Source organism: Leopardus geoffroyi, chromosome A1 (genome assembly GCF_018350155.1).
Source record: "Leopardus geoffroyi isolate Oge1 chromosome A1, O.geoffroyi_Oge1_pat1.0, whole genome shotgun sequence".
Taxonomy (NCBI): Eukaryota; Metazoa; Chordata; class Mammalia; order Carnivora; family Felidae; genus Leopardus; species Leopardus geoffroyi.
The window spans coordinates 105238108-105257836 of NC_059326.1; the positions used below are offsets into that span (position 1 = coordinate 105238108).

Consider the following 19729-nt stretch of genomic DNA (forward strand, 5'->3'; position numbering starts at 1 on the left):
AAACAATGCTGGCAACTTTGTGATGAAACTCATCTATAAATAGTTCCCTGATGATTTCTAATTCCCGATGACTTGGTATAATGCAAGCTATTCAGCAATGTGATATGGATAGATATTTCCTTTTCAAAACATTGCACAAATACATGATTTCCTCCTTCTGTCCGCCCTGTAGGAGAAGTAGGAAAAGAGCAAGGTAATAGGAATTTACCTCCAAGCTATAAAGCCTTCCTGTCCTTTCAGTAATCATGGACAGGAGTTCCTAGTTACTAAGGAGACAATAACAGACTCAATTACGTTCAAGTACAACACTTGGGTTGCCTGGCTAAAGAATGCCAAAAAAGCAAAGGAAAATATTATCATTGCTGAAATCATTTGATGTCTATGACTAATAAAAAACATGTTGGCAAACTGAATTTTTAGAAATGCCCAAAGGGCTTGGTTAGATCTATGAATTAATAGCATACAGCAGTTCTGTCTGGAGAAAATAAAAAAAAAAAAAAAAAAAGACAAAGTTGTTAAACTCTTTTAACAACTGGTTCGAACAACCAAAAGATCCCAATAGAACAAATCAAGGTTCTTTATTCAATTTTTTGTTTAAATCTAAACTTCCCTGTCCCTTTCCATTATAGCTAAATAATAAAGTTTGCACATTTTGGGTCACATTATCCTGAATAAGGATAATATCCTTGAATAAGGTCCCCACAGGCCTTTTTTGGCCTTCCTACAGAACATCTCACAAATTCCAGAGCTGTTTTTAAGGGATCCCTGAAAACTGTACCCATCATAGAGACTTTGAGGGCTGAGGTATCCATTCATAAATGTGCTGTGCCCCTAAGAGACTGGAGGAAGCCAGAGGTGGAAAGAATTGGGGGTAAGCCAAACCTCTAATTACCTCCCGACCCAGGTCCCAGAGTTTACCATGGGCCTGCCTGAAGATGTTCATCCAGTCTCTGCTTGATCATTCCCAGAGCAGGAGGCCTTTGCCAGGACCCATCCTACTTTGTTATGAATGCAGCCCTGATTATTGGAGGGTGCTTTCTCACATTGTGCCAAAATCTGCCTCTCTTGACTTCTTTACTCATTGTTCCCCAGGTATCTCTAAAATAATACTGTTTAACTCAACTTCCTCTCCTCTTGAATAGTACCTTAGATCACTGAAGTCACATGTCATGACTCCCCTGTATACTGTCTTCTCCAAACTAAATATCCTTACTTACTTTTTCAGATCATAAGGCAAATATACAAATATCATAACAATAATAAAGGCAAAACATACAATCACCATAAGAGGAAGATAAAAAGGTGGTCTGGAAATTTGATTTTTTTTAAGGAATGAAGTTTTTTTAACTGAAAAGGTGAAATGTTTAACTGATATTGAGAAGCATTATGTCTTTCCACTGACACATATTCATCAAGTCACTCTATCCACCAATTCATCCTGTCAAAACAGAAATGTAGCTTGATAAAGACTTTTTCTTGGTGACACCATGCCAGCCCCTGTTGGCCACCTCACCGAGTCTTTCCAAGTTACATTTAGTTTTTGCTTAGGTTTATTTACTATCAATGCCTACTTTGAGAAAAGTTTCAAAAAATAATACTTATCTGCATATGAATCACTGCAAAATGAATTTCAGAATGTGAATACCATCTATTAAGAATTAAGGGAGAAGCCAGCAAACCATCAGAATCCTAGAGGAGAACACAGGAAGCAAGCTCTTTGACTTTGACCACAGCAACTTCTTACTCAACACGTCTCCAGAGGCAAGGGAAACAAAAGCAAAAATGAACTATTGGGACCTCATCAAGATAAGAAGCTTCTGTACAGTGAAGGAAACAATTAACAAAACTAAAAGGCAACCAAAAGAATGGGAGAAAACATTTGCAATGAAATATTGGATAAAGGCTTAATATCCAAAATCTATAAAGAACTTATCAAACTCAACACCAAAAAAAAAAAAAAAAAAAAAAAATCCAGTGAAGAAATGGGCAGAGGACCTGAATAGACACTTTTCCAAAGAAGACATGGTGGCTAACAGACCCATGAAAAGATACTCAAGATCACTCATCATCAGGGAAATACAGATCAAAACCATAATGAGATACCATCTCACACCTGTCAGAATGACTAAAATTAACAACTCAGGAAACAACAGATGTTGGTGAGGAACTGTTTTTACCCTGTTGGTAGGAATGCAAACTGGTGCAGTCCCTTTGGCAGAGAGGATGGAGGTTCTCCAAAAGATAAAAATATAACCACCCTATGACCCAGCAACTGTACTACTAGGTATTTATCCAAAGAATATAAAAATGCTGATTTGAAGGGGAACATGCACCCCAATGTTTATAGCAGCATTACCAACAACAGCCAAACTATGGAAAGAGCCCAAATGTCCATCAACTGATGAACGGATAAAGAAGATATGATAGACACACACACACACACACACACACACACACACACACACACACACACACAGGAATATTACTAGTAATCAAAAAGAATGAAATCTTGCCATTTGCAATAATGTGGATGGAACAAAAGTATATTATGCTAAGTGAATTAAGTCGGAGAAAGACAAGTAGGCTATGATTTCACTCAAAGGTGGAATTTAAGAAGCAAAATGTGAAAATAGGGGAAGGGAAGGAAAAGTAAAATAAGATAAAAACAGGGAGGCAAACCATAACAGAGTCTTAACAATAGAGAACAAGCTGAGGGTTGCTGGAGGGGAGGTGGGTGGGGAATGGACTAAATGGGCAATGGTTTGGGCACTTGTTGGGATAAGCACTGGGTGTTGTATCTAAGTGATGAATGCCTAAATTCTACTCCTGAAGCCAATACTACATTATATGTTAACTAACTCGAATTTAAAAAAAAGAAGTTTTCCAGTAGGACAGAGACCAATTTGACAACAGTGGAAATCCATTCATTAGCACAACCTTTACTTTCTTTCTATGTTATATATCTTCAAAGTGTTGCTTCTCATTACCTCCCAAGAAAACCACCTGCAATTCTTATTAGAGGATTTGTGGGGTGTTTTTTTTTGTTTGTTTTTGTTTTTGTTTTCTTTGGTGGGGAGGGAGCAAGGGGGGGCACAAAATAAAACAACCTAAAGTGATAAAAAAAAAAAAATTAAGGGAGAAGCAACGTGATGAAATGAAATCTTTTCTTCTTACTCCTCTCAGTATTTCCTTATAGAAAATTCCAAGCACGGAAAAGTTGAAGGACTTTTACAGTAAACATCTATATACTTAATAACTAGATTAAATTACTGTTTTGCTAACTCTGATTTGTCACTTGTCTATTGGTTACTCTTTCTATCCATCACCCTAACTTTTTTATATAGGTCAGTGTAAGGTACATTCACCCTCACACTTAATCTCTAATGTGTCAGCATGCATGCCATTATTGGTTCTTTTCTGACACTGTTTTTTAAGTTTATTTATTTTGAGAGAGAGCATGTGCACTGTGAAAGAGTGCGGGGGAGGGGAGGAAAGAGAGATTAGAGAGAATTCCAAGCAGGCTCCCCACTGTTAGCACAGAGCTGGATGTGGGGCTTGGTCCCACGAACCAAGAGATCATGACCTGAGCCAAAATCAAGAGTCAGACGCCTAAACAACTGAGCCACCCACGTGCCCCTTTTTCTGACACGTTCAGTTACCACTGTCTTCAGAATCCCTTTGCCATTCTTTCCCTCATTTCCTTTACTTTCTCACTTTCAACATCATTCCTCCCACTTTCTAGCCCCTAAATTCTAAATGATAAAAACAAAGGGTGAAAAATCTGAGCATGGAACAGTCCTGAAGCAGCATCAGGACAGGACATGGAAAATCACACAGGGCCTCAGAGGCATTATCACTCCAGACCTGCAATGGATGAGGTCCTCATGAACAAACAGAAACCAACTGATAAGATAGGGAGATAACAATGAACATGCCAACGTAATAACTTACTATGGGAAACACAGCTATCAAATACCCAGGCATTTCTTGATCAGCTCAGTTTCTCCCTGAACTAACCCTAAGGGTGGGCCAGATGGTGAAGGCTTTTGATGAACAGACTCAGAGGCATGGAAGTAGTTAGAAGCTGTGAGTGCCATGGAGCCTTATCAGCAATGATGTTTCAACAACTGGACAGCATCATGACTGACACCAAAAGGGTGCTTCATAATTAGCATAATGGAATGAGTCTGTGACTACTAACTACACTCTACGAGAACTGCTGAACCAACCAGGAACTCATGTTGTGGATCAGGGCACCTCTCAACTGAACCGTGCTGGGGAACCATGCCAGATTCTACCCTTCCAACTCCCTAGAAGTTCCATGACTACCATGCTCATTTGAATAACACATTCTGTCTTAGCCATATGTATGTCGTTAATTCAGCTTTCGTGAAATCCTAACCCTGCTTCAGTCTAAAAGATGATCTGTCTTTAAAATGGGGGGCTTAGGGGGGCCTGGGTGGCTCAGTCCATTGAGTGTCCACCTCCTGATTTCAGCCCAGGTCATGGTCATAGGGTTGTGGGATCAAGCTCTGGGTTGGGTTCCAGGCTCAGCGTGGAGCCTGCTTGAGATTCTTTCTCTCTTTTTTTTATCTCTCTGCCCCTCTCCCCAGCTCACTCTCTAAAAAAATGAATGAATGAATGAATGAATGAATGAATGAAATGGGATGTCCATGACTATCCCATATTTGAAAAACTGATTTTACTGGCTTCACTCTCAAAAAAAAAAAAAAAAAAAGGGGGAGCCATTCCCTACCACCTGATGTTTTCTATGTGAAGTTTTCTTTGGTGTGCAAAAGCCATTCTTTTCCTCTATCTCAAGATTTAGGTCTGATAAGAAATGTTAGTCATTTATTTTCTGGGATTCCTAATTACCAGTCTATACAGACTTGGCAAAGTGAGCCCATCAGTGGAAAGATAGCATCACCCAAGTGCAAATACGAAACTTTTCACAATAGACGGCTTCTCTGTAGTGACAGCTACATCTGGTTTTGACAAATCAAATTCATTTGGCCACCCATAAAAGGAGTAGTCATAAAGTCTCAAGGTGAACCCTTGGGTTATGTAACACCTTCCTAAAGTAGTTCTTTCAAAGGTTTAGATGTCATCAATCAGATTATTTCATAGCAAGCAATTCCTGTCTTCTACTGCTTAACCATTTGTATCCCTGATCACTTTCCCTGTATAGATACCATGGTAAATATCTGCAAACATCAGCATTTCATGCTAGCATCACACTCTTCAGAGTTTATTTGAATACAAACCATTATGGTGTTAGGGTGGAACATGACACAGAAGCAAGGCTCTATCTCACGGGAGTTTACTTGCAGACTGGGAAAAAAAGTCAGACCCTTTTAGGCACTGGCACCTCAGTGGTAAAATGCCAACCACCAACTAAAGTTGATCTCCAATTGCCTCTATTACAAGTGACCAAAATACAAGGTTCGGATGCACATGAAAACCTTTCAAGAGGGTAAAAGATACTCAAATGTAGACAGTGGTTTTTATTACCGCAATGCTTCCATAGGGTCACAAGCACTCCACGTCACAGACCTCAGAAAGGGCTTCAGCTAGATAATCCAAGAGCAGTTCATGTAAGCTGGGCTTCGAGGCCATATTTGTCCTGACTTCATTAGTTCTTTTTATTCCTTTGATCCATCGGTCTCTAGTGATGGAAACTCTTTTTTTTTTTAAGAAACTAAAGCACAAAAGGAAACTGAAAAAGCTGCAAACTGATTTGGCAACAGCTAAGCAAGAGGCTGCCATCACAGTCCTGGAACTGAATGAGAAGATAAAGACTCTGTGTGAAGGAAAGCCAGCCCCTAGAGGTCAGTATTACCACGTGACAGTTGCACGCCGGCCCTCTATCCTGCGAGATATATGGTTTTATTGGCAACAGAGCTAAAAGCAGGGCCACAGTGCCAGGCAGCATACTGGCCCAACAGCATGCAGGTCTGGCCTGGCCTGACCTCCTTTCCACATGAATAGTGACATTACACAAACTACTGACTCCAGGCTGGGTTCACTTTCACTGTAAGTGAGGCAGAGAATGAATAAGCAGTTCCTTAGAGCAAAGTCTCTGAGGCTGAAGAGCTGGACTTGGTAGAACTGATAAGTGTCTCTGCACAAGCTGGGCGGCAGTGAGGGAGGTGAGCCAAAGGAGGACCCGACGGATGAAGCTCTTGAGTGGAGCGAGGAGATGAGTGTGGACAGGCCTCTAGGCTAAGGCAGGCCCAGGGAAGTTAAAAAAAAAAAAAAAAAGCGTTTAAACAATAGGTGAATGAGCCAGAACCAAGCAGGCAAGGCTGGGAGAGGAGGAAATCTGGGTGGTTTAGAAAGATTTTAATAGCCGCTTTGGTATAGATCTTTAACAAGTCTTCTCTAAGAGACTATAAACACACATTGGGGGAAAAAGACCCCTCAGACCGTCATCATTAGCCATGATATGAGTTACCATTTAATACTTTGTGCCAGGCATTTTGCTAAGCACTTCACATGAATTTAAGTCTCAGAATAAGCTCTGAAGTAAGTACATTTATGGATCCCCAAACAATAAACAGAGGCTTAGGGATGTTGGTTACTTTGCCTCAGATTAGTGTGAGCAACACCTAAGGCCATCAGCCTCCAGACAGCCACTTACACTACCCAGTGTGCCTATGCACCTCTGAACAGAAGGCTATTTTGTCTCTGTTCTACAGAAGTGCTATCCATCCTCATTCTGCCTGGTGGATCTCTTGCAAAACCGTGGGCCCCTGGATAAATGTCTTCCTCTCGTGTGTGGCATTCTTGTAAAACCAGAAACATGCCATTATTCTTCCTCTGGTTTCCTTTATTATTCATAAATAATTCTGGAAAAAGAGGAGGACCGTGGAAATAAATGGAGGAGGGGAAAGTAGGCGATGTGGTGGCTCCAGAAAGGGAGACACACCAGCATCCCGGCCATGTGGTAAAGCTTTTAATATGAGTTTGGATTTAATTTTCTATTTTGAAAAGTGCTATCCTGGGGATGAAATGGCATGGAACACAGTCATCTTGAAAAAAAATGCTGAAGGTCAATTTGTTTTTCTCTTTCCACAAAACATAATGATAGCTTATGAATTTGCTTTTGCCACCATGAAAACCTAGGGAATAAAATCCACTCAACGATATTATCCATTTAAAGGTCTTTATCCTAGGGCACCATGGCCAGATTTCAGGTTAGTTGTGTAATAAGAAATTGATAATAATTGTACAGCACATTGGAGAAAGTTCTCCAATTCACCTGAGAGAAGCTTTCAACTTATCGACTATATTTTTCATCTAGTGAAAAGAGATACTACTGCAAGGTATATAATTCTCATCGTTGACAAAAGTATCATTTGCTGTCTAATGACAAAACCTGTCTAATGAAAAAACCTGTCTAATTTTGTCCTTTTGATATTTGAGTAGGTCAAAATTAAATTATCCTGAGGTACTGGGACTCTCACGGTTCAAAGAGGGTAGAAAACATTAAGTCCTACCTTCTGTGCCCATTTTTTTCTCTGTATTTGTTCTTTTTAAGCTACTAGAAGAAAAATCCACAAAACCTGAATGCATTATGAACAGCTACAAATTTAAATAAGGGCAGATATTCCAAGGTCAATCAGGGATGAAAAGAGTGACTCGTTTTGGACCTATATGTTGCTTCTTTTTTTGTCTGAAAAAGTGAGTCAGTGGACTGACTTAAATCAAATATTTGCACTTTCTTGCTCTCCCATTACTCCCATGTTCCTCAACCTGAATTCAATAGTCCAGGAGACTGTCAAAGCACTTGTGGCCCCAGAGTCATATTGGCTTTCATTTGCAGAGACTGTGGTCACCTTGTCCTACGTCTTAACACACTTGAAAGTAAAGTCTGCAAAGATGTCGGTAGCTTTAACACACAATGCCCTCCATTTAAACACACACCAGTTAGGGTTGACCCACCTCCCACACACATGTCTAGACCAGAACAATAGCCCTCCTCTAGTTATCTTGTATCCTTTTATAAAATGTTTGTTTTCAGTTCTCAGACCTCTGTTTGCAAATGACAGATGTCCCAGTCATAATAGCTTAAGGAGAAAGGGTGATTTATTGGCATAAACAAACTAAGAAAGGGCATGCCATTAGCCTTATAGTCCAATGGATACAGAGTCTCAGACACTATCAAAACATTCTGACAACACTCATCTCTGCTTCTGTCTCCATTGAGACTTCATTCTCTCAAGTGGGATGTCAGAAGAGACTGGAAACGTGGCCATAAGCAACTAGAGGCTGTCCCCATCTTTCCTCCAGAGAGAAAAGAAAGCATTTTTCCACCAACTCCCAGTTAGAAAAGGTACAATAAAGCATTCTTTCCTAGCTTGAGTTGGATACCCATGCAGGGACATGACCCAATCTTTGTGGCCAAGGGTGGGGTACTACGGTTGGGCAAGGTTCCGGTCATGCACCCTGCCACTGGGTGGCATGATAGAGGGAAATCAGGGTGGAAAAGAAGAATGCTCTGACTGGCAACTCCCAACAGAAGCACTGGGCTGGTCTGGGAGAGAAGCACTTCCTTAAAGGAAGGGATAACCCATTACTAGAAAGAAAGAGTAAGGGACAAAACCAACGTGTCCAATAGAGTCTCAACTAGTGGTCAAGTTAAAATATAATGCAATGCTTGCCTCATGAGTCACCCACCCATGAGTAGTGGCAATTTTTGAGTAGATTCTTCTTGATGAACAAAAGGACTTCATGATCCAAGAAATAAATGCCCAATGGTACAATTTCAGACCCCATAAAAATGGAGAGCGAACCAAACTACTATGGGAAAGGAATCCCCTTCCATCCTCCACCAAGTGTCATCATGGGTGCCTACTCTAAAGGCCTGCCTTATTGTAACAACTGAAATTGCAAGAGGGCAAAAAAGTTTTTATTCTAAATGACATGCTACTTGGATTGACGTAAATCTACTTCTCTGTTATAATTACAGATTATGTCTGTAGTTCTAACAAGCAGATGTAGATATTTCCAAATAAATTAGAATATTTTTTCCCCAAGTGTGCAATTTTTTTCCTTGTTTGGTTCATTTTCTAAGTAAATCTGTATCTATAGTACATTGGCATTCAGCTCTTCTGATCAGAGGGATGTTCCTGATCAGAATATTAGGAATACCTTTAAGCATATTCTCACGGATCAAACAGTGAGTTACCAAACTTTTTCCTTTTCTTTTTACACCAACACAGTAAACTACTTCATTGGCTATGTACTTAAATTACCTCCAAGGAAATAAATGATTTAAGTCAATGGAAAGTTCAACCGAAAAGAAAAACACCTTTCTTATAAAACTGGCACAGCAGGAAACTTACAGCCTGAGCGTTGTTTGTGGATTTTACTTTGTGCAAATAATCACAGCCCAAGGCAGATTCCTTCCGTCATTTCCACAGCCTGCATCTGAAGTGCTTACAGCTTTATTTACCAGCATAAAGCACTAAAATGCCTACTGTACCCCTTAAGACTCGCCTTTGGGTAAACCTTAGTACACAAGAACTTAAAGTTAAGTTTCAGAAACAATCTTTGTGTCCTTTGCTTCCTTTGCTTAAAAGGACAAAGCTCCTATGCAAAAGACATTGGTGACTAAGTCCCCTTGTTGGTACATGAGCATAAAATCACTTGCTGTGATGGCTCCTATCTTTTAACAGAACATCAGAGACCTGGTTCAGAGATTTCAAGCCAGTGTACAAATGTACTGTTCTGGATTTTTTTTTTTCCTTTTCATTCTTTTCTCCTAATATGCACAGCTAGTATTCCAAGTAAGGTATCTAGCCTACACATACAAGTTGCCATTGCCCAAGTGACGGCAATATCAATTCTAAGTCATCTCTCAATTTTACTCCTGTTCAGAAGATTCTCCCAGTTAGTGCAGGTAGATCCCAGGACAAGCTTATCCAGGACTCAGTGTCTGAATAGAGCTAGCCATTGTGTTCAAGGAGGCATGGAAAAGGAATGACATTTCAGTGATATTCAGTGACACAAAGATGTTTTTGTTTGTTTTTTTATACATGAAATTTATTGTCACATTGGTTTCTATACAATACCCAGTGCTCATCCCAACAGGTGCCCTCCTCAATGCCCATCACCCACTTGGCACAAGGCTGTTTTTAAACACTAGTAATTTTAATGATTAGACTATTGCTGTTCTATACTGTTCAAATAAAATTTAAGAGATTTATCTCTTTATCAACCAACTGTATCAGTCAACTGGGACCAAAATTTTCAAGAGTATCTTTTATCATGATGTCCACCCCAAGGACTCAACCCTCTTATTCTCTCTCTTCCTGTAAACTTCCTTAGGATCAAAGCTCCTATAGAAACTTGGGGTTAAAAACAAAACAAAACAACAACAACACAACACAAAAAAACCCCTGGGATTTGAGGGTGATAAGAACATTCTGGAATTAAATAGTAACAGTGGTTATTATTAACATTGTTAATATAGGAAAATGAATGAATTTTACACTTTAAGGTGGTTAATGTGGTGTATTTCATGTTCTATGAAATCTCAACTGGGAAAAAAAACAGTGATTAAAACAATCCTCACTGGGATGTAATGACTAACACCTTGTCAAGTTTAAGTGTATTTTAATGAGAGTGCTTTGGGCCCAAATAAAATCTTGACTTGGTGGAGTTCCAAGCATTTAGAGAGAGGTTATATTCCAATTTGCTGGAGTAAGGCCAATCTTGAGTAGCTGTCCATTTGTGTCCAGATTTTTTTCAACAATGCCATCCTGCCCTTTTTGACTTTCTCTCAGCACAGCTCTTCATAAGCCTGTCCTTCCTCATATTAAGAACCAATTACTTGATCGATAGTTCTACACCAACATTCTTTCACTACTGAACACAGATGTTTATCTTACCAGAATTTTCGAAGAATGTAACAAAGAAGGCCCCGGGATCTCACTGTTGCAAATGCTCGAACATTGTTGAAATGCACTGTTCACCACCCATTTCATCAGGCTGCATGGGGTTCAGTCTGATATTTGGCCAGAGCATAAACAGACTGCCTGTACTTCCCTACTGCTGTCAAGGGTGTTGCTGCCATCACAGAAACTGACAAGAACTTGGGAAAACAAAAAGTAGATATCTTCCCCCTCAAACATACACATGATTATCCCCGCATCTGCAGAAAAGAGTATTCTGTTAAGCACTCCCAGTGAATCCTCAAATACCAGAAGCTATTCCAAGGTGAGATATTTTACATGTAGACCAGGAAACACCAGCAAGTCATAATAGGGACAGTGAGAGAGTGTAGGAGTGGTAACTTCGAGATGTACTTTCTAAGAAGTTCCTAAGGAGTTTTAATATTTATGGCAGAGAATAGCTTATATTCATCTTTATAATCTCTAGGTCTCATTCAGAGATTGCCTGTCAGTTTGTCTCTTCCTTTGTCCACTGAAGTCTTCCTGAAATAGGCTGGCTTCCTTAAATAGAACTCCACAGCCGAAGTCTGATTTCAGAAGTCCCCTTAAGGACAAGCAACTGCGCCAGGAGTCTGAAAAGCTTGGGGATGCATCATGAAGATCCCAAGAAATGTGACTTATTAACTACGTGCAAATTTAGGGTGGTTCTAATTTTCAAAAGGACATTCTAGAAACCTCTAGTCCTGAAAATCACTCCCATGAAAACTAGGTGTTGCTCCGGACTCTGTTGGGTGCAAGTGACAAAAACCCAACTGTAACTATTTTCAGCAGGCTGAAGCACAGGGTTCGTGGACTGCTCATTCGGCTCTTCTTTGATACTAACTAGCTCTACTTGAGCTACTGCAGGCACAGATCCGGAGACGCCCTGGCTGCCCTGGTCTATAGTGAACATCTGTTTCTGCCTGCTCACAGCCACTTCCTTCTGTCTTTGGTAGAAGCATGATTTTCCTTGGGAGATGTGTTCCTCTCCCATTCTCTGAAGTCCTATGGGACTGTTTAATCACAATGTCCCTTTCCTCCTGCCCAGGAAGATTCTTGTGACTTGCCATCTTACTCTCCTAATAAGCATTCTTTTTTTTTTTTTTTCAACGTTTATTTATTTTTGGGACAAAGAGAGACAGAGCATGAACGGGGGAGGGGCAGAGAGAGAGGGAGACACAGAATCGGAAACAGGCTCCAGGCTCTGAGCCATCAGCCCAGAGCCCGACGCGGGGCTCGAACTCACGAACCGCGAGATCGTGACCTGGCTGAAGTCGGACGCTTAACCGACTGCGCCACCCAGGAGCCCCTTTTTTTTTTTTTTTTGCTTTTTTGCTTTAAGTAGTCAGTATTGGCTTATAATACTTGCAGCTAAAGAACCTTAATTTATTTCCAACTCCGGGGAACAGAACTTCTTTCTCACAGAATCTATTCAGAATCTTACACAGGAATTTTATCGACCCTACTTACATCATATTCTTACCCATGGATTGATGGCTATGGTCAAGACAGTGGGATGTCTTCATGGACCACAAGTGTGTCACATGCCAGAGGTCAAGGGTTAGGAAATGGTATCAGAAAAAAAGATGGGAAAACATTCTGGACAGAAGACCAAAAAAACCTCTCATTGTCCTCTTTAATCTACCTTAGTTAAGGGGCACCTGGGTGGCGCAGTCGGTTGGGCGTCCGACTTCAGCCAGGTCACGATCTCGCGGTCCCTGAGTTCGAGCCCCGCGTCGGGCTCTGGGCTGATGGCTCAGAGCCTGGAGCCTGCTTCCGATTCTGTGTCTCCCTCTCTCTCTGCCCCTCTCCCATTCATGCTGTCTCTCTCTGTCCCAAAAATAAATAAACGTTGAAAAAAAAATTTTTTTTAATCTACCTTAGTTAAGCTTACAAACTTGTAGAAAATACCCAGGATATGAAGATAAGGTACATCTTGTCAGTTAAGTACAGAATGTATCTTCTTTCTCTCTGTATCATTTCCCAACTGCGTATTTAGGCCCTTCCTTTGCAAAAGATCTGGAAATCTATTTATTTTATAATTAACAAAGGGTAAGAAGATCCATTCTGAAATTTTTGGTAGGGGTCCAAAATTTGGACCTTTGTAGCTATACCAGCTGTGGGAATTCAATGATGTCAAGGTCCCCTCCCTCCTTTGTTTGTAAGACTAATTTTGGAATTATACTATTATCAGGAAATGGTATCCTTCCTTCTATCCATCCCTTAGGATTTTTTTTTAAGTCTCCTGGCTTCTATATCCTGAGAGGTGGGATAATAGTGCAAACGCCAGCTAATGTCAAACAAGGCACATGGGAATTGGAACTTGATCAACTTCAAAGTTTTCCTACTTAACCATGGAGACTGCTATGATCACCATAAGGGCATGTGCTGTTTGGTAATGCTGTTAAAGAACCCAGACTAGAGCTGAGAAGAAAGGTGTTTCCTCCTAGAAATTTGCAGAGAAGTAGTTGAACCCTTATCAAACACTGGCAGATGGACATTTGTCAACTTAAGATAAATGAAAGAATCTGTGGGTTACAATTGTCAGAGAGTTGCAACACCACTGGAGCTGTTCCTGGTACAAACATCTTGATGCCAAAGTAGAAAAAGTGAATGATGTTCTCTCCTGCATTCCCCAGAAACCTCAGTATTATTTCTTCTGATGACTCAGTGTTTCCTGATACAAGGCTGAAGTTAGAGAATAACTATATTGGTAATATGAATAACTTTGGTGGAATGAACGAATACTCTAGAAAGAATGCATAGAACAAGAGTCTGCTGAACAAAGTGGGTGTCTTCTCTTTGAAGGCACAGGATTGATTTCTGGTAGTAGGATAGTGTTAGATATATACGCTTGTGTATATATTAGATATATACCCCTATGCATATTGTGGTGGTCTGTAAGAATATTTATTTTTAAAGATATACTGCCTTGTACCAGATTATCCTACTAAATCCTCAATCAAATAAAACCACAATTTGATGCTAGACAAAAACAACAGCAACAACAACAAAAAACCCATATAACTGAGAAGAAATAAACAGTGAATGTAAGAGGAACAGCATCAGTCCTGATTTGCTTAATATGCAACTGGAACCAGGAAAAGTGTGTTAATTATGCTGGCATAATATTTGGTGCCTATAAGATCTGAAAACATTATAGCTCTTTTTTTTTTTTAAATGTTTATTTTTGAGACAGAGAGAGACAGAGCATGAACAGGGGAGGGGCAGAGAGAGAGGGAGACACAGAATCTGAAGCAGGCTCCAGGCTCTGAGCCATCAGCCCAGAGCCCGACACGGGACTTGAACTCACGGACCGTGAGATCATGACCTGAGCCGAAGTTGGACGCTCAACCAACTGAGCCACCCAGGCGCCCCTGAAAACATTACAGCTCTTCTATAGGTGCTTTCCTTCACCCCAGAAATTAGAGCTGAGAATGTTGCTCTGCTTTTCTGGTAAGACCCGGAAGTCCTGCAACGTCAAGCTGCCATCTTGACTGAGGCCCGCTGTTAGAACATCTGCTCCAGAGGGATTAAAGGAAGATGGCGGTGTAAGAGGATGCTGGGCTTACTGCGTCCTGCGTATCACTTAGATTCCACCTACACCTGCCTGAATAACCCAGAAAACCACCAGAAGACTAGCAGAATGGATTCTCTGGAGCCAAGCACAGATGAGAGGGCCATGGAAGAAGGTAGGAAGGATGGAGAGGCGGTGCGCGCTACATGGACTGGCGGGAGGGAGCCGGGGCGGAGGGGCGGCCCACCGGCAAAGCAGAGCCCCCGAGTCTGGCTTGCAAAGGCCGAGGGGCCGGACGGAGTATGTTCTGACAGCAAGCGGGACTTAACATCTGGAAGGTTATAAGTTAACAGCTCTGCTCAGAGAGTGGGAAGGCTGGAGGACAACTGGAGGGGGAGTTGCTGAGCCCTGGACGACACAGCTCAGCTTGACAGGGGACAAAGGTGCTCACCAGCGCCATCTCCCTCACCCATCCCCCAGCCAAAATCCCAAAGGGAACTGGTTCCTGCCAGGGCACTTGCTTGCACCTTCCAAACACCCAATGCTGTGCTTCTGCGGATCCATCCCTCCGGTGGTGGGTCTGACTCCCTCCTGGTGCCACAGGGCCCCTCCCGAAGCAGATCACTGAAGGATAAGCGAGCTGAGCCTGCCCCTCCCACCCCTGTGCACCTTGCCGATCCACTGCAGCTAATACGCCGGATCCCCAACACAACAAGCCTGGCAGTGTGCAAGTAGCCCAGATGGGCCACACCACCCCACAGTGAATTCTGCCCCTAGGAGAGGGGAAGAGAAGGTACACACCAGTCTGACTGTGGCCCCAGCAGGGGGCTGGGGGCAGACATCAGGTCTGACTGCGGCCCCGCCCATAAACTCAAGTTATTCGAGACAGCACAGGGGAAGTGCCCTGCAGTTCCGCACCACTCCAGGGACTATCCAAAATGATGAAAAGGAAGAATTCCCCTCAAAAGAATCTCCAGGAAATAACAACAGCTAATGAATTGATCAAAAATGATTTAAACAATATAACAGAAAGTGAATTTAGAATAATAGTCATAAAATTAATCGCTGGACTTGAAAACAGTATAGACGACAGCAGAGAATCTATTGCTACAGAGATCAAGGGACTAAGGAACAGTCAGGAGGAACTAAAAATGCTATAAACGAGCTGCAAAATAAAATGGAAACAACCACGGCTCGGATTGAAGAGGCAGTGGAGAGAATAGGTGAACTAGAAGATAAAATTATGGAAAAAGAGGAAGCTGAGAAAAGAGAAATAAAAAAATCCAGGAGTATGAGGGGAAAATTAGAGAAGTAAGTGATGCACTAAAGAGAAATAATCTACGCATAATTGGTGTTCCAGAAGAGGAAGAGAGAGGGAAAGGTGCTGAAGGTGTACTTGAAGAAATAATAGCTGAAAACTTCCTGGATGTGGGGAAGGAAAAAGGCATTGAAATCCAAGAGGCACAGAGAACTCCCTTCAGACGTGACTTGAATCGATCTTCTGCATGACATATCATAGTGAAACTGGCAAAATAAAAGGATAAAGAGAAAATTCTGAAAGCAGCTAGGGATAAACACGCTCTAACATATAAAGGGAGACTGATAAGACTCATGACCGATCTCTCTACTGACACTTGGCAGGCCAGAAAGGAATGGCAGGAAATCTTCAATGTGATAAACAGAAAAAATATGCAGCCGAGAATCCTTTATCCAGCAAGTCTGTCATTTAGAATAGAAGGAGAGATAAAAGTCTTCCCAAACAAAAACTGAAGGAATTCATCAGCACTAAACCAGCCCTACAAGAGATCCTAAGGGGGATCCTGTGAGACAAAGTACCAGAGACATCGCTCCAAGCATGAAACCTACGCACATCACAATGACTCTAAACCCATATCTTTCTATAATAACACTAAATGTAAATGGACTAAATGTGCCAACCAAAAGACACAGGCCATCATAATGGATGAAAAAACAAGATCCATCTATTTGCTGTCTACAAGAGACTCATTTTAGACCGGAGGACACCTTCAGATTGAAAGTGAGGGGATGGAGAACTATCATGCTGCTGGAAGTCAAAAAAAGCTGGAGTAGCCATACTTATATCAGACAAACTAGACTTTAAATTAAAGGCTGTAACAAGAGATGAAGAAGGGCATTATATAATAATTACAGGGTCTATCCATCAGGAAGAGCTAACAATTATAAATGTCTATGTGCCGAATACAGAGCCCCCCAAATATATAAAACAATTACAAACACAAGCAACCTTATTGATAAGAATGTGGTAATTGCAGGGGACTTTAACACTCCACTTACAGAAATGGATAGATCATCTAGACACACGGTCAATAAAGAAACAAGGGCCCTGAATAATACATTGGATCAGATGGACTTGACAGATATATTTAGAACTCTGCATCCCAAAGCAACAGAATATACTTTCTTCTCAAGTGTACATGGAACATTCTCCAAGATAGATCACATACTGGGTCACAAAACAGCCCTTCATAAGTATACAAGAATTGAGATCTTACCATGCATACTTTCAGACCAAAATGCTATGAAGCTTAAAATCAATCACAGGAAAAAGTCTGGAAAACCTCCAAGAGCATGGAGGTTAAAGAACACCCTACTAAAGAGTGAATGGGTCAACCAGGCAATTAGAGAAGAAATTTAAAAATATATGGAAACAAACGAAAATGAAAATACAACAATCCAAACGCTTTGGGATGCAGTGAAGGCAGTCCTGAGAGGAAAATGCATTGCAATCGAGGCCTATCTCAAGAAACAAGAAAAATCCCAAATACAAAATCTAACAGCACACCTAAAGGAAATAGAAGCAGAACAGCAAAGACAGCCTAAATCCAGCAGAAGAAGAGAAATAATAAAGATCAGAGCAGAAATAAACAATATAGAATCAAAAAACAAAACAAAACTGTAGAGCAGATCAATGAAACCAAGAGCTGGTTTTTTTTAAAAATAAACAAAATTGATAAACCTCTAGCCAGGCTTCTCAAAAAGAAAAGGGAGATGACTCAAATAGATAAAATCATGAATGAAAATGGAATTCATGAATTAATGAAAATGGAATTCAGAGATACAAGCAATTATCAGGGAATACTATGAAAAATTATATGCCAACAAACTGGACAACCTGGAAGAAATGGACAAATTCCTAAACACCCATACGCTTCCAAAACTCAATCAGGAGGAAATAGAAAGCTAGAACAGACCCATAACCAGTGGAGAAATTGGATCAGTTATCAAAAATCTCCCAACAAATAAGAGTCCAGGACCAGATGGCTTCCCAGGGGAGTTCTACCAGACGTTTAAAGCAGAGATAATACCTATCCTTCTCAAGCTATTCCAAAAAATAGAAAGGGAAGGAAAACATCCAGACTCATTCTATGAAGCCAGTATTACTTTGATTCCTAAGCCAGACAGAGACCTAGTAACAAAAGAGAACTACAGGCCAATATCCCTGATGAATATGGATGCAAAAATTCTCAATAAGATACTAGCAAATCGAATTCAACAGCATATAAAAAGAATTATTCACCATGATCAAGTGGGATTCATTCCTGGGATGCAGGGCTGGTTCAACATTTGTAAATCAATCAACGTGATACATCACATTAATAAAAGAAAAGATAAGAACCATATGATCCTGTCAATCGATGCAGAAAAAGCATTTGACTAAATTCAGCATTCTTTCTTAATAAAAACCCTCGAGAAAGTCAGGATAGAAGAACATACTTAAACATCATAAAAGTCATTTATCAAAAGCCCACAGCTAATATCATCCTCAATGGGGAAAAACTGAGAGCTTTTTCCCTGAGATCAGGAACACGACAGGGATGTCCACTCTCATCGCTGTTGTTTAACATAGTGTTGGACGTTCTAGCATCAGCAATCAGACAACAAAAGGAAATCAAATGCATCAAAATTGGCAAAGATGAAGTTAAGCTTTCACTTTTTGTAGATGACATGATATTATACATGGAAAATCCAATAGACTCCACCAAAAGTCTGATAGAACTAATACATGAATTCAGCAAAGTTGCCGGATAAAAAAATCAATGTACAGAAATCAGTTGCATTCTTATACACTAATAATGAAGCAACAGAAAGACAAATAAAGAAACTGATCCCATTCATAATTGCACCAAGAAGCATAAAATACCTAGGGATAAATCTAACCAAAGATGTAAAAGATCTGTATGCTGAAAACTATAGAAAGCTTATTAAGGAAATTGAAGAAGATATAAAGAAATGGAAAAACATTCCATGCTCATGGATTGGAAGAATAAATATTGTCAAAATGTCAATACTACCCAAAGCTATCTACACATTCAATGCAATCCCAATCAAAATTGCACCAGCATTCTTCTCGAAACTAGAACAAGCAATCCTAAAATTCATATGGAACCACAAAAGGCCCCGAATAGCCAAAGTAATTTTGAAGAAGAAGACCAAAGCAGGAGGCATCACAATCCCAGACTTTAGCCTCTACTACAAAGCTGTAATCATCAAGACAGCATGGTATTGGCACAAAAACAGACACATAGACCAATGGAATAGAATAGAAACCCCAGAACTAGACCCACAAACGTATGGCCAACTAATCTTTGACAAAGCAGGAAAGAACATCCAATGGAAAAAAGACAGTCTCTTTAACAAATGGTGCTGGGAGAACTGGACAGCAACATGCAGAAGGTTGAAACTAGACCACTTTCTCACACCATTCACAAAAATAAACTCAAAATGGATAAAGGACCTGAACGTGAGACAGGAAACCATGAAAACCCTCGAGGAGAAAGCAGGAAAAGACCTCAGCCGTAGCAATTTCTTACTTGACACATCCCCAAAGGCAAGGGAATTAAAAGCAAAAATGAACTACTGGGACCTTATGAAGATAAAAAGCTTCTGCACAGCAAAGGAAACAACCAACAAAACTAAAAGGCAACCAACGGAATGGGAAAAGATATTTGCAAATGACATATCAGACAAAGGGCTAGTATCCAAAATCTATAAAGAGCTCACCAAACTCCACACCCAAAAAACAAATAACCCAGCGAAGAAATGGGCAGAAAACATGAATAGACACTTCTCTGAAGAAGACATCCAGATGGCCAGCAGGCACATGAAAAGATGCTCAACGTCGCTCCTTATCAGGGAAATACAAATCAAAACCACACTCAGATGTCACCTCACGGCAGTCAGAGTGGCCAAAATGAACAAATCAGGAGACTATAGATGCTGGAGAGGATGTGGA

The 19729-nt window shown here is 40.7% G+C and overlaps 1 protein-coding gene across 2 annotated transcripts in view; it reads left to right on the forward strand.

Annotated features, from left to right (window-relative positions):
- Positions 1–19729, forward strand: part of CCDC192 (coiled-coil domain containing 192) — a 215460-nt gene that overhangs the window by 140064 nt on the left and 55667 nt on the right. Inside the window, exons 6-7 of one of the 2 annotated variants that reach the window (XM_045487571.1) lie at positions 5696–5828; positions 6699–6817. In XM_045487571.1, the coding sequence (XP_045343527.1) occupies positions 5696–5828; positions 6699–6760 (195 nt within the window). In that variant the 3' untranslated portion in view covers positions 6761–6817. Of the gene's footprint in view, positions 1–5695; positions 5829–6698; positions 6818–19729 lie in introns of those variants that run through there. The other variant, XM_045487563.1, reaches the window with a different exon arrangement.